The 12,620-nt window shown below is 51.1% G+C and overlaps 1 protein-coding gene across 3 annotated transcripts; it reads right to left on the reverse strand.

The window, feature by feature from the left end:
- Positions 1–401: 401 nt before the first annotated feature.
- On the reverse strand, positions 402–11,034 carry mat2b (methionine adenosyltransferase 2 non-catalytic beta subunit methionine). 3 transcript variants are annotated; one of them, XM_088604838.1, is made up of 8 exons: positions 10,896–11,034; positions 6,938–7,132; positions 5,868–5,982; positions 5,152–5,298; positions 4,615–4,808; positions 4,303–4,416; positions 3,834–3,972; positions 402–3,703 (listed from the first exon to the last, which is right to left on the reverse strand). In XM_088604838.1, the coding sequence occupies exons 1-8, from the start codon at positions 10,923–10,925 to the stop codon at positions 3,444–3,446; spliced, it is 1,194 nt and encodes a 397-aa protein (XP_088460964.1). In that variant the 5' UTR covers positions 10,926–11,034; the 3' UTR covers positions 402–3,443. The 3 variants fall into 3 exon arrangements, with proteins under 3 accessions (XP_088460964.1, XP_088460963.1, XP_088460965.1); XM_088604837.1 differs by lacking the exon at positions 10,896–11,034 and adding an exon at positions 9,817–9,986; XM_088604839.1 differs by lacking the exons at positions 3,834–3,972; positions 10,896–11,034 and adding an exon at positions 9,817–9,969.
- Between the last annotated feature and the right edge of the window lie 1,586 nt (positions 11,035–12,620).

Consider the following 12,620-nt stretch of genomic DNA (forward strand, 5'->3'; position numbering starts at 1 on the left):
GTCGGAGGACACTGCAGGGGACCCCGAGCGTTTCGGTATCCGCGCCTCCCCGGAGCCCACCTGAGGGGGGTGCGGCGCTGGGGTAGCGAGAGCGCGGAGGGCGGTGGGGGGGAACGGGGCATGATGGGCCGTGAGTGATGCCCCCGCCGACTGGCACACCCAAACCCCCAGCCAAGAGCACCAGAGGGAAGGGAGGTCGATCAGCCGCTCATCAAGACCCAAGGTCTCCCCCCCCCCCCCCCCAGCTCCTCCTAGAAGGAAGCCAGGGTATCGGCCTGTTCCACCCTCCCGCCACTCTCTGTGCCTAGTCTTCTCGACACGCAGTGGGACGCTGTGAACAGCGCTGTGACTGGCTAGTAAGTGAAGGTCAACAGAAGAGAAGGAAAAAACCAGAGACGCTGAAAAATGAAGCTTTGCTTTATTGGGGAAACAAGGTTGTGAAGGTTTACAGGTGCCGCGTGTGGAGTGTTCAGTGCACACTATACAGACTGCGGTGACACAGTGCTCATATTGTTCACACTGGTAAGCGATGTCAGTTTACACAGGTCAAATCCAACCAGGTAAAAACGGAATATTATCCGATCTGAACTACGTGACCAAACACCAACAGGCATGAGCAATTTCACGAAAAAGTCAAACAAATCTCGAGCTGTGTTTAAGAACGGCTAGTAATCTGCACAACACTGCTTAAAGAAAAGCCTTCCCTATTTTTATTCATTGCCTGAAAGTCTGATGAAGTGGTGCCTACCGTCTGTCAGGCCAGCCTTGGGATCACCACAACCCAGTGTCTGAAAATGGATGGACGGATCTAAAAGACCTAGCCTGAAACAAGACTCTCCTGTAGATGGGAATTAGACTCTAATGCAAATACATTTTGAGGAAAAAAAAAATCAGAATTCATGCCCTGAGCATAACTGGCCATCAGCAAAAATTTGAACAAGATCACCATCTTCCACAAGGCCTGGGGACTGTCTTCACAAGGGTCAGTGCAATAACAGAAACGGTCAAGGAACTGAAAGAGCGAGTTCCTATAGAAGCAGCTGTCTTCTCCAGTCCTCGGCATGATGAAAGAACACTGGGTGTTGTTACACCAGCAGATGCAAATGACCTCGGACTGGCCGCAGCCCCAGTACTGCTGCTTCGTGTCGAAATCACCCCACCCCACTCTTGGACCCTGATGTACCCAGCAATCGATTATTAGCAAGTAAATAAGGAGCTGATCTGTGGTGAGATTGTGTAATGGAGGAGTTTGAAAGGTGTGTAAACTGGAGTAGCTCTGTCTTAGAAGCTTGCAAACTTTGCAGGATGTAAAAATAATAATTTGAAGGTTTCCTGCATAAAAAAAGTATCCAACACCATATGATGCTCACATTTTCAAGAACATTTTAATAGTTCTTCCAAAATTATAAATCAATCTCTCGTGTCATTCTTCCAATGATTATAGCAGTACTGAGTGCTGACTGATGGACTGAACCCTTTAATGCACACTTAACACACAGGACAGTGGTAAGAGATAAAGGCTGGATCAATCCAATGATCTTATAACCTCAGAACAAAATTATCCACAAACTGCGAGTATTACCTCAGAGCAGTCTATGTGAAGCACTGAAAAAGTATCTGGGGCAGCAGTAACAGCCAGACAACTCAATTTACTCCACCCAGACACCAACTTACTATTCTGAGCACGTAGAAGGACTGTGAAAAAACTGCGTCTATATCTTCAGTAGTCACGTGATGAGAACGCACATAAAGAACAATCTTGCTCCTGTCCTTGTGTCATTCGCTGTAACCAGCTCACTCTTTGTCTTGAAGACACACCCCAGTTCAAAGTTCACCTGGGAGCAAGGAATTAAGAGCCTCCCTTCTCTAACAACACAGAGGTTGAAAATAGTCCCCTACTTTTCCATTTCAGATATGACTATATAACATTCCCAGGAACAACAAACTTGCCTGGAAAATCCCTCTGAACCTGCCTCCAAACTGACCAAGTCGAAACCATGCCAGGAATCAAACAGCCCTCACAGACCGTGCACAATCTCGGAGGATTTTATAAAAGAATGTAAAGGTTTTTCAAAACAGTACATTTAACAGAATCACTTACCCCAATTAATATTTAGCTTCTCTGATTCAGTTGTTTTTCCAAACACTTCAAAACTATATTTTATTAAACGTCAAACCACAGGAGACCGCCACAACAACTGCGTGAAGAAAGGAGTTCAGGTGAGACTGGGCCTGTTAGTGAGACACACAAAGACAGGAGGAGGGCTCTGCTACTATCCGGGGGGGGGCTTGCTCTGAATACGCCACACAGTGCAGAATTTTAAGGGTCAAGCCCACAAAGCAGATCCTCAGCCAGGTCACAGAATACCCACCCTTCCAGTCTCTGCACCCTTTGCTTTTTTTAACCAGTTTCGGCAACATGCAGCCCCACCTGGTGGCAAAAACAGGGAGTGCACCACCAACTCACAGAAGCCTACAGTCCATGGCGTCCATCAGCCTGGTGGACTCGAGGACTGTGAATTCATTGACAAGCGGTGAGCAATCTTTAATCTTTGCCAACTGCTCAGTAAATTTCCCATGTCTCCTTAATTTTCTGTTGCTATATTTCAGAACGAAACCCACACTCTAGTACTTCTGTAGCTTAGGGACACGGACACAGCCATCTTTCCTGGAGAAATGGGAGCGCTCCTCTTCCACAATGGACAGAGACTGAAATTTACACTGTGCTTACAGGATATTTTTACCTGCATATTTTTTTTTCCAAATGTAACTTGTCTGCAGTAAGGAAAATTGGAAAACCTGAACATCAGCTAGCACTGTACTTAACGGCAGAGGTATCGAGCATGTCAAGGAACTCCGTCAGACACTCTTCAGCCAAACTCGCACCTCAACATGAAATCGGGAAATCGGGTTTTGGAACAGTGAAAAGAGAAACCTCCCCTTTTCTCTTGCGATTGTGGGCTTGAGATTTTCATGAGCTGGACAGAACAGCCTCCAGGCCCGTCTCGCACAAACCCCAGGTCACAGCGTGCTTCCTAACACTACATCTTGAGCAGCGAGTCACATTCTGAGAGGGCAGGCAAGAGGATGCTCTGCTGTGCAAACGAAAATGTGAAAAAAAAACATTGGAACTCAAACACTGTTTAGATTGGCGTGACTGACAAATGCGACGTTCTAAAAAAATACTACATTTCTTTTTTTTTTTTACATTCTCTTAGACATTAGGTTTTCCGCTGTGTACACCCTGCTGGACAAAATGTTCCTTACCACCCTGATTCCAGAGCGCGAGCTACCTCTACCGAGACAGACACAGACAGCAACCCCCCCTCCAAGTCTGTATTTGTAATATTTAGTCCCAGAGTGACTCACGACACAGGCAGATAGCTATGCTTGAATTCTAGTTCCTCCACGAGTGCATAATACCTGCCGTCTACAGGAATGGGCTATAGAGAAGCTTCTGAGACTTTCTGAGGGAGGAATGGCCAGCGGGTGGAAGGAGCAGCAGTGCAGTCTCTCGCCTCGGGCCTGCTCAGTGGAACACGGTCTGCCTCCACCTCTTGTCGTGCAGGAAGGGCCAGAGGCTCTCCTTGATGCCTGCCTTGAAGGGGGTGTGCCGCCCAAGGCCCAGGCCCTCCAGCCTGGAGCAGTCCAGCTGGGCATTGTGTGGCCGTCGGGCGCCCACGTCGGCCGGCGGCTCCGTCACCTGTGGGGGGGGCCGAAGGAAACGCATCAGCGCCCTCGCCGAGGTTCTGCGGCCCCAATCGCAGTCGGGCCCCGGGAGCTTCTCGCCTCTCCGCTGCCCTCCGAATCCCCCCCAGCGCCTGGGCCCTCACCCGAAGAGCACCACGCCACCTCATCGTGCTCTCCGAGGCCGCGAGACCTGCTGCTCAGTGCCCGCAAGGGCAATCCGACAGGCCAGCGGGCAAGAGTGGCACAGCCAGGCATCGCGCTGACCTCCAAGAGACGGTCCAGCTGAACAACATCACGAGACAAAGAGGTGTCGGGATCAAAAACCCCACAGCACTGAAGCAAAAACAGGGACAAGAGCCGAAAGCTCTATTCTCGAAGAGCTGCTCTCAGAGTCCAGATTCTTCTTGTACGTTAGCATGTTTTAGACCTGGCATTAACGTCTCACTGCTCATCTCCAGACGAAAATTTAAGATTTTATTTCGGGGGGCATCCCTGTTTTTCTGCTTTATTCAACTGGAACGCGCTGCTAAAGAACCAAAGCAGCGCAAAGGCACTCTGTGACTTAGAATAAGAAACATTTTGTTCAAACCTTTTCTATGTGCCAGCACATACCGGAATGAGATGACTGCTGGGCAAGTTAAAGGCATCAGCTATCGCACAAGCGATTTCGTATTTGGTCATCTGCTCCTTGCCCGAAAAGTGGAAGATTCCCTGTATCGACGGATCCTGGGGAGGTTAGAGAAAGAGAAAATAATTTTCCTGCATGGAGTTCTTTTTCAAGTGGCACGAGTTTTATCACCCATTTCAGCTTTCACAGCAGTCACAGACTCTTCTGCAGAAAGCGCCGTCTCGTGCAGGCTTCAGCCTGGAGCTGCTGGACGATCGGTCAGGCCCTGTGCCCGCCGGCACTGGACAGACACCCACCTGGAGCCTGCGGTCAGCCAGCTGCCGGCACACGCTGGCGACGTCGTTGACGTAGGTGGGGAAGCGCTGCTGGCAGTGGTCAACGCCGCAGCTCGCCGCGCCGTTCTGCACCTTGTCGAGCAGCACCGTGACGGCACTCTCCTCGGTCTTCTCCACGGCGCCGTACAGAACGGGCACCCTCAGCACGGCCGCGCCTGGTGCCACGCCCCCCGCAGGGCGAGCCCACAAGCACCGGGAAAGCGAGACGTTAGCACCGCCTTCTGCCCCGCTCGCACGGGGAAAGTGGCAAAATTATTTCTCATTAAACAGCCCGAGGAGACGCTGGTATTGGCAAACCGTTCTTTCACATCACAAAAGGCTCTATTTGGGGAGGTAGCTCTCTTTGCAATGTTATCTTCAACTTTGTATTTTATTCCATCCCCAATTCTGTGTTGTTGACATGTTTATTGTCAGTGTGCTACAACTAAAAATCCACATTAGTATGTATCTATTCTGACAAGGCCAGCTCTGTGGGTCCACGAGCCCCGGAGCTCCTACCGGGATTGTGCCGCAGGACCTCCCTCTCTCCCTCCAGCTTGGTCTTCCCGTACAGGTTCAGGGGGTTCGGGGGGTCGTTCTCTGCGTACGGGGGGTCGCGCCCGTCAAACACATAGTCCGTGCTGATGTGTATGAGAAACATCCCAGCTGCAAGGGAGAATAATGAGTGAGCCGGCCACAGCACTGAAAGCCACTGGTGTGTGAAGGGAGGAGGGCTGAGGCTCCCCTGGGCTTGCAGTCCAGCTGACACTGACCCCGGCTCACCTGTCTGAGCAGCTCTGACTGTTATTAGTTATACGAGCAACTGGACAGCATCTGTAAGGTTCATGCAGGGTTTTCAGTTGATGTGAAAGATGCACGACAGGCAAGCCTTCAAGGCCTGTGTAAGAGTGCTGAACTTGAATTTTGTAACCAACAGTGAGAAGGGAGAGAGGGAGGAGGGAGCTCGGGCAGAACACAAGCCGAGAGACACAGCGACCCCCCCACCGCCAGGCCCGACGCCCTGCACTGCAGCAGCCCCGGCAGCCACACGCTGGCACAAATGCCCGGTCGGGAATCTTTCACTTCGGACTGTGGCAAATGAAAAAAATAAAAACACGGATCCCACCGAAGGCGGCTCAGTGCGGAGAGGGAAACGGATGGGGGAATGACTCTCTCCTGCCAGCCCTGTGTCCTGCGACCGTGTGACCTGGCATGGGGCTGGGGGGGGGTCTCACCTGACTCCTTGGCGACGGTCGCCGCGGCGTTCACGTTCAGCTGCGTCGCAGCCTCGGTCTGGGTCTCCACCACGTCCGGCCTCCTCTCCGCCGCGCAGTGCACGATGACGTGAGGCTGCAAGCACACACACACACACGCGCTCTGTCTCACTCCTGAGACACGCTGCCTCACAGCCCTGCAGGTGACCCGCTCCCCCCCCGTCAGGGCAGACAGGTCAGCCGCCCGGCCGCAAAGCAGGGCAAAGCACCCCACGAGCCACTCACAGCTCACTGCACCACCCCGACTGAGAGGGGGGCTCAGAAGCGATGGCACCCCCACGCTCTGTCACAGACTCTTCTGCAGAGTCGCAGTGGCCTGAGCAGTGCCTCAGCTCTGACGTCACGACCGGGGGCCCCCAGGGACCCTGTCAACGGATGGCAGCCCGTGTGCTCAACGGGCCTTAGGACAACACACAAGCATGCCATAATACGGAGAAGCGCTGGGGTGGTGCAACAGTCGGGATTCTCCAAAGGCTATCGGCAAGCTCTCCCATCCTCCTGAAATCTGAGGTGGAAGCAAAAAAGGACTGATCTGACCTCCTGGGAACATCAGCTTGTGTTGCTGTGTGGTCTATGACTCGACCGCATTTTATTACAGAACATAAAAGTTCATGTGAACTAAACCGACCTTTGCATATGAGCCTGAGTGTTGCATCTCATACAAGTACCCAGTATTTATTAGACCACAGGATCGTGTCTGAAAGCAAGCACAAGCTCGAGCTGGGGAAATGTGTACTGAGCAGCGACAAAAAAAAAAACACTGCTTGTAACAGCAACAAAGTCTGTAGATAAAAAAATGGCCTGTTTAAAAAAATGCAAAATTCTTATATTTAAGAAGTCAGCGTTAAAATCTCTACACAGATTTAAAATGAAGCCCTTGTTCCGGAAGTTATGGAAAGAAACCTCCTTAAATGTCAAATTCGCCTGTTGCTACAGCGCCGCTCAGTGGCGGGAGCTCCTGTCCCTTCCAGCACCAGAGAACCAGTCTCATTCGACAGATAAACACACAAAGGAAAAATGGGAGATTTCACCTGGAAACCCTGAACCAGCTGCCGCACGGCCTCGGGTTCGAGCAGGTTGCAGCTCTCGAAGCGGGGCCGGGCGCGGCTGTGACCGCTGCCCATGACGTGCCAGCCGTTGTTCTGGAACTCCTTGCAGACGGCCCGGCCCAGCAGCCCCGTGGCGCCTGTCACCAGCACCCTCCTGAAGGGGGTGTCCACGTGCTCCTGCGGGGGGGGGGGGGGGGGGGGAGACGGCGCATCAGGGGGGGCCACGGACGATCACACCGCGGCCCCGAGCGGTGCTCACCCGCAGGAAAGGAAAGCAGGCCTTTCAACGAGGGTGAACACAACTGGGCCAGTAGAAGCCAGTTCAGCTGTAATAAACTAAACAGCAAGCCACGACTGTTGTACCGAGCTGCAGTATGGATGTGTAACAGATGCGATGTATAATGTGTTGTGATGTTTTCAGACGTACAGAAGCCCTGTGTGTCCATTAAAATTGTCCCCTATGACACGTTATTTTATCTCACTCTGACGAGCGCACGCGCTCAGGGCAGCTGGCCGCTGGCCAGGCAGCACACGGCCTCAACGGGAACGAATCCCTTCCATTCCCCTCTCCCAGGGCCGTGGAGGACACCCGAGCGAGGAGCGCTCCCTCTCCTGGATCTCGGATTTCACCGAGCACCCAGCACCCTCACCCACCCCTAACCCCGCTGCCCGCTGGCAAAGCTGAGAGCAAAATGGTGATGCAACAAAAGGCATAGGAGTCATTTAAGAAAAGCCGCATGGAGCCGACTAAGAACTGCTTGTAGAAAGTCTCTCTCTTACAGCACGCACTGTATAACACAGCCCTAGCTAAGCCCAGCACTGCTGTTTGAGCTCTCTTCCCTTGCAGTGTACCATTAGCAGGCTTAAAGAGCGCCTCAAATGTAATCACCAACCACCGGGGGAATGTGTTAGCAGACTGTAAACTCAGATTTTATCGGAGGGTAAATGTTGAGTAATCTGTCCACACATCCACAGTTCCTCAAGGGACAATGCACAGATCCATGCACAGACGGTGCTTCAAACGACACGTTGGTCCAGTTTCCGATGCTTTCGGCAGACTGGGAATGGGAGAGCAGCTCCGACGCCCGAGCCGCAGCAGGACATTAGCAGGCAATATCATTAAAATAATGGAATTTCACTCAAATGCAGGTCAGGTTTCCCCCAGTATCACACTCCTCCCGGATCAAAGCAGAAAAAGGTCCTGCAGGAGCAATGTGATTCTGAGTCCCTCAGACTGCTCACAGTCAACTGACTGCCCCCCGGCCTCCTCCTCCGGTCCACAGCAAGAGACCAGGAGCGGAGAGGAACGGCAAGGAGACAGGCGCCAAGCCAGAGACCGGAAGTTCAAGGATCCCCAGCGGGACACTGACAGCATCCCGGGAGCTGCTGAAAGCACGGGAGAGTGACGGGGAAGAGCAGACAAGAAGGGTTTTAAGGAAAGCAGGCCTTTCAACAACCCTGCTCACCGGGATACCAGCGAGATCGTTAAACTACAACTCCACCTGCCCCAGTCTTCCCATGGAGCCATTTTCACTCCCACAGTCCTCCGTGCAAGGAAGCACCTCCAGATTCCCATCTTCCACAGCCCTAATCGTAACTTCCTCTCTGACGCCGGACTGGTGTCCCGGCCAGGGTGCACCCTGGGACAGGCTCGAAGAAGCGACAGAACAAGGATGCAAGGATAACTTCCTCGTGCTGGTGTTGCCCCCTCCCTAATGACACCCCCCTACCGCTGAGGTAGCTCTGCTTATCTCTGCTTCCTGCTACGGGGGTGGGAAAGCGCTTCACTGGGTCACTGGCACACTGTAGGTCCGACAGAACAGGGGTGTGGTGGGGAACTGGGATCTGGAGTCTCAGGACACAGACAGGAGCAGGGTAGGGGTTCCCAATTCTGGGACACTGGGTCTGGGGGACACCCCACACCTGCTGGCTCTAGGCCCAACTGAGGCTGAAATTAAGGCAGTAGATCCTTAATAATATTAAGAATAAATTTGAGCTCTTTAATCGCTTTCAGTTCGAAAACATGTAGGAGGTTTTGTTTAAACAGCTACGTTTCATAGGCAACCTAAGATCTGAAGCCTTTGAGCGCAGAAAAAAAACACTACAAAGGTTCCAGCCAAGCAATTTAGGAGTTATAGTTGCTTAAGGAGCGATCTAAGGAGCTCAGCAGCGATGAAGACCAGCAGGTGAGGGCTGTATGGACTGGGCTTCACCAGACTGGCAGGGGGGGCACAGGAAACACGGTTTCCACAGGCACATCACGCACACGTCCTGCCCACGTCCTGCCCGGACACCGACAGCTGATGACCCACCTGAACCAGGAATAAGCCCCACGTCTGTTTCCCGAGGCTATCAAACACCTATCTGAACCTGACTCCCTCAGAAGTTTGGAAAGACGGCAGGTGTCTTTTAATGGACTTGGTTTTGATGTTGTTCTGCCTGATGGTGTGACGAGGGCAGATTCGTCCCTGTTTCACCCAGATGAAAGCAGTGTCGTGTTACAAAATACCAAATCAACTGGGTACGAGTGAAAACCAGCGAAAAGGAGGTGTATGCTGTTTTATCCGCCTTAGTACGATCGGTCTTTTAAGAAGCTCTTATTTAACTGAAACGACACACAAGAACCGAAGCAGCCACCGAGGCGATGCAGTATAATCTAAATACTGAGCAGCTAAAACGGCCGGGAACTTTCATAATATTGGAGACAGTTTTTTTTTTTAACAAAGCTGGGTGCATCCGACGTTTCTGGAAAAATAAAAATTAAGGAAAAACGAGATAACGAGACGTCAGGACAGCTTTGAAAGAAACCAGCGCCGGGGACCGAGGGACCCCCACACGTCCACCGCGTCAGACCGTCTTACCTCCACCAGCTCCACATTCCCAGGTGTGAAGTGTATTTTGAGCTCTTTCTCCCTGCTGCTCATGTCTGTCAAGTCGCTCTCCTGCGTCGGGATCATTTCCCTACGACACAGCGACTTCCTGGCCGCACCGCGCCTGCGCCGCTCGGCGCCCCCTGCCGGACAGCCCCGCCGCCGCACTGAGCTGCACCTTTATTATTTTTATTATTATTTATATTGCTGACACAGCTGACATAGCACTTTTCTGGACACTCCACTCACAACGATTTACAGGTCACGGGGATCCCCTCCACCCCCACCAGTGTGCAGCCCCACTACTCTCCCCACACACCAGCTCTCAGTGGGAGGAGAGCAGAGTGATGGAGCCAGTTCAGAGAGGGGGGTTATTAGGAGGCCATGACGCCGTTTTTGAGGAACGATATTTACTGACCACAGAGAGTCAGAACCTCGGTTTTATGTCTCATCAGAAGGATGGCACGTTTTTACAGTATAGTGTCCCAGTGCTGGGGCATTAGGACCCACACAGACCGCAGGGTGAGCGCCCCCTGCTGGTCCCACTCACACCTCTCCCAGCAGCAGCCTCAGCTCTCCCAGCAGTCTCCCCTCCAGGTACTGGCCCGGCTGAGCTCCAGTGGGGCTGCCAGCTGGGAGTTGCGGGGTGAGTTTATCATACAAGATTCTCACTCAGACATCTGACCTGCCTTCACACGCACTGTCCTTCCAGGACACACCTCATCCGTCCGAACCGAACCGAACCAGGGGCGTTTGTATAAAGTACGCCCTTAACAAGTGCCCAAGCGCACAGGCTCCTTTCAAGAAACGCAGAAGAAAACTTTACTATTAGTCCGTCCGTTTTGCAAGCGCGAAAACACCGAAATGGCACAACTTTCTACAGCCACTCGTTATTAATCCTCCGGAAGTTTGTGCATTGTGTTTTTTTTTCTGGGGCTGTTCCTCACGGTGACGGAAGTCCAGCAGGGGCAACTGTTGATTCAGTGATTATCACTACTTTAGTTCGTAACAGCTTTTCTGCCGAACTCACTACTGCAAAAGGTGAAGAACATGATGTAGCTACATCTTACCTGAAATCCTGCGAAAGGACATTCCGGCATTTTCAGAGTTGATGTTTGTTTACAGAAAACCGCCGGCTCGCTCTCACCAGGAAGATGTGTCGTGTGTTAAAGGCAACGTGTTCTTAAAGGGCACGTCACTGTTTTTCATATGACAAACAGGGGACACAACCTGTATATTGTACCAGTTCAGTTTATTTGTCATACGCACAAGTGCAATTAAAAGACTTACTTGCTTATATGCTCACATACAAAGACATTAAGGAATCACCAAAAACATAAACACAGAATAGCAGCCGTAGCAACAACAAGTTACATAACGCACATAACAGCAAGACAAGCAGTGTGAGAAAAAGAACAATAAAAACATCAGTGTGAGTCAGTGATAGACATCGTGCAAACCCGTCGCCACTCTGCGGAGCTATGATGACTTAACAGCACAAATTTTCATATTTTTTATTTCACATGTATATTCAACACCTTTCACCATACCACATCGTGTCAAGGAACTTGACAGGACAGCCATCAGACGAAAGAGACAGGGATGCGCAAATGAATACAGTAAATGAAACCAAATTCAAAGTCAGAGCTACAAAAGTGAGGTCCAAGACAGGATTGGAAGACGCAGTAGACTCTGGTCTCACTGTGTATCTCGGTGTCAGTTTGAAGGGTGAAAATGAGAAAAAAGGGACTAGGAATTAATCTAGATCTTGCTTTCCCCACTGGGGAGGAGAAGACCAGACTCCACACAGTGAGAGAGACATAATTATCATTATTGTTGTGGTTTGCGGGTATTGGATCATTCTGCTCATTACTTATTTTAATTCCATTAACTGTACTTAGTTGTACTACCAACTTTCTACCGGCAGAGGGCGACCCATTGCTTCAATATTGCAGGTCTGAAATCCCCGTGATCCTGAAGGGGAAAGACAAAATCACGATGTTTTCATTATACTTGCAATATTAAAATCCACCCTTGTCCCCCCTCGGAATTAATGCTATGCATCTGCTGACTTGTAACTAGTAATCTGGCGAGTGGTGACTGGTGTGGTCTTTCCTCTGAGCTCACGCTGAGAGAGAAGCAGGACTCAGAGACAGAAGTGTGACCAGCCACAGAGTAAAATAAGTCAACCCCCTCTGACCCCTAAGCAACGGCTGTTCCCAGCCTTATTGAACTAGTAACACGATCAGCAGGGATTATCTTGTTTCCAAACCAATTGCTAGAGATGTTAAGCCACCTACTAAGTTTTATAAATTGAATCTGATTTGATCCAAGTCATGAAATTGTTGAATGAGTGCTGGTCTTGAACTCCCGGCAGGTGCTCTAGACAGTTCACGCTGCCCCTGAAAAAGAAAAAAACGATAAAAGCAGCTCTTTTTTAACAGATGATCAGAAGTGTCTTAACATCCAGTTCTCTGCGTGTTCCACCTGCTCCAGCCTCAACCTGACACTCAGTCACACAGAGCCGGCTCTTCCCGGCAACTCTGGTCTGAAACAAATGAGCACGTCGCAGAACTGGCCTCTTGCCTTTGCTAAACTTAAGTTGTTGCCTGACTGCAGCTGTGAGGCAGCATAAAAATCAGGTGATCTGATCTCACACACAGTTGTGGGAAGACATGTATTCTGCTTACGATGTGCAGCTTTCTTTTTCTTCTCGGAACAAGAGCAGTTGCTAAAGGCGTCCTAGTTCCATGTGCACACTCCCCCGCGCTGCTTACCTGTCTGACCAAGGGGCT

This window comes from Lepisosteus platostomus, chromosome 13 (genome assembly GCF_059453375.1).
Source record: "Lepisosteus platostomus isolate fLepPlt1 chromosome 13, fLepPlt1.hap1, whole genome shotgun sequence".
Classification (NCBI taxonomy): Eukaryota; Metazoa; Chordata; class Actinopteri; order Semionotiformes; family Lepisosteidae; genus Lepisosteus; species Lepisosteus platostomus.

Bases quoted from the DNA above. Each gene is read 5' to 3' on its own strand.
- mat2b (XM_088604837.1), bottom strand. From the start codon at position 9,912: ATGATCCCGACGCAGGAGAGCGACTTGACAGACATGAGCAGCAGGGAG. The intron at 5,983-6,937 runs GTGAAATCTCCC...GTGTGCTTGCAG, and splicing joins AGCTGGTTCAGGGTTTCCAG to CCTCACGTCATCGTGCACTG. The intron at 4,809-5,151 runs GTAGGAGCTCCG...GCGTGGCACCAG, and splicing joins GGTCCTGCGGCACAATCCCG to GCGCGGCCGTGCTGAGGGTG.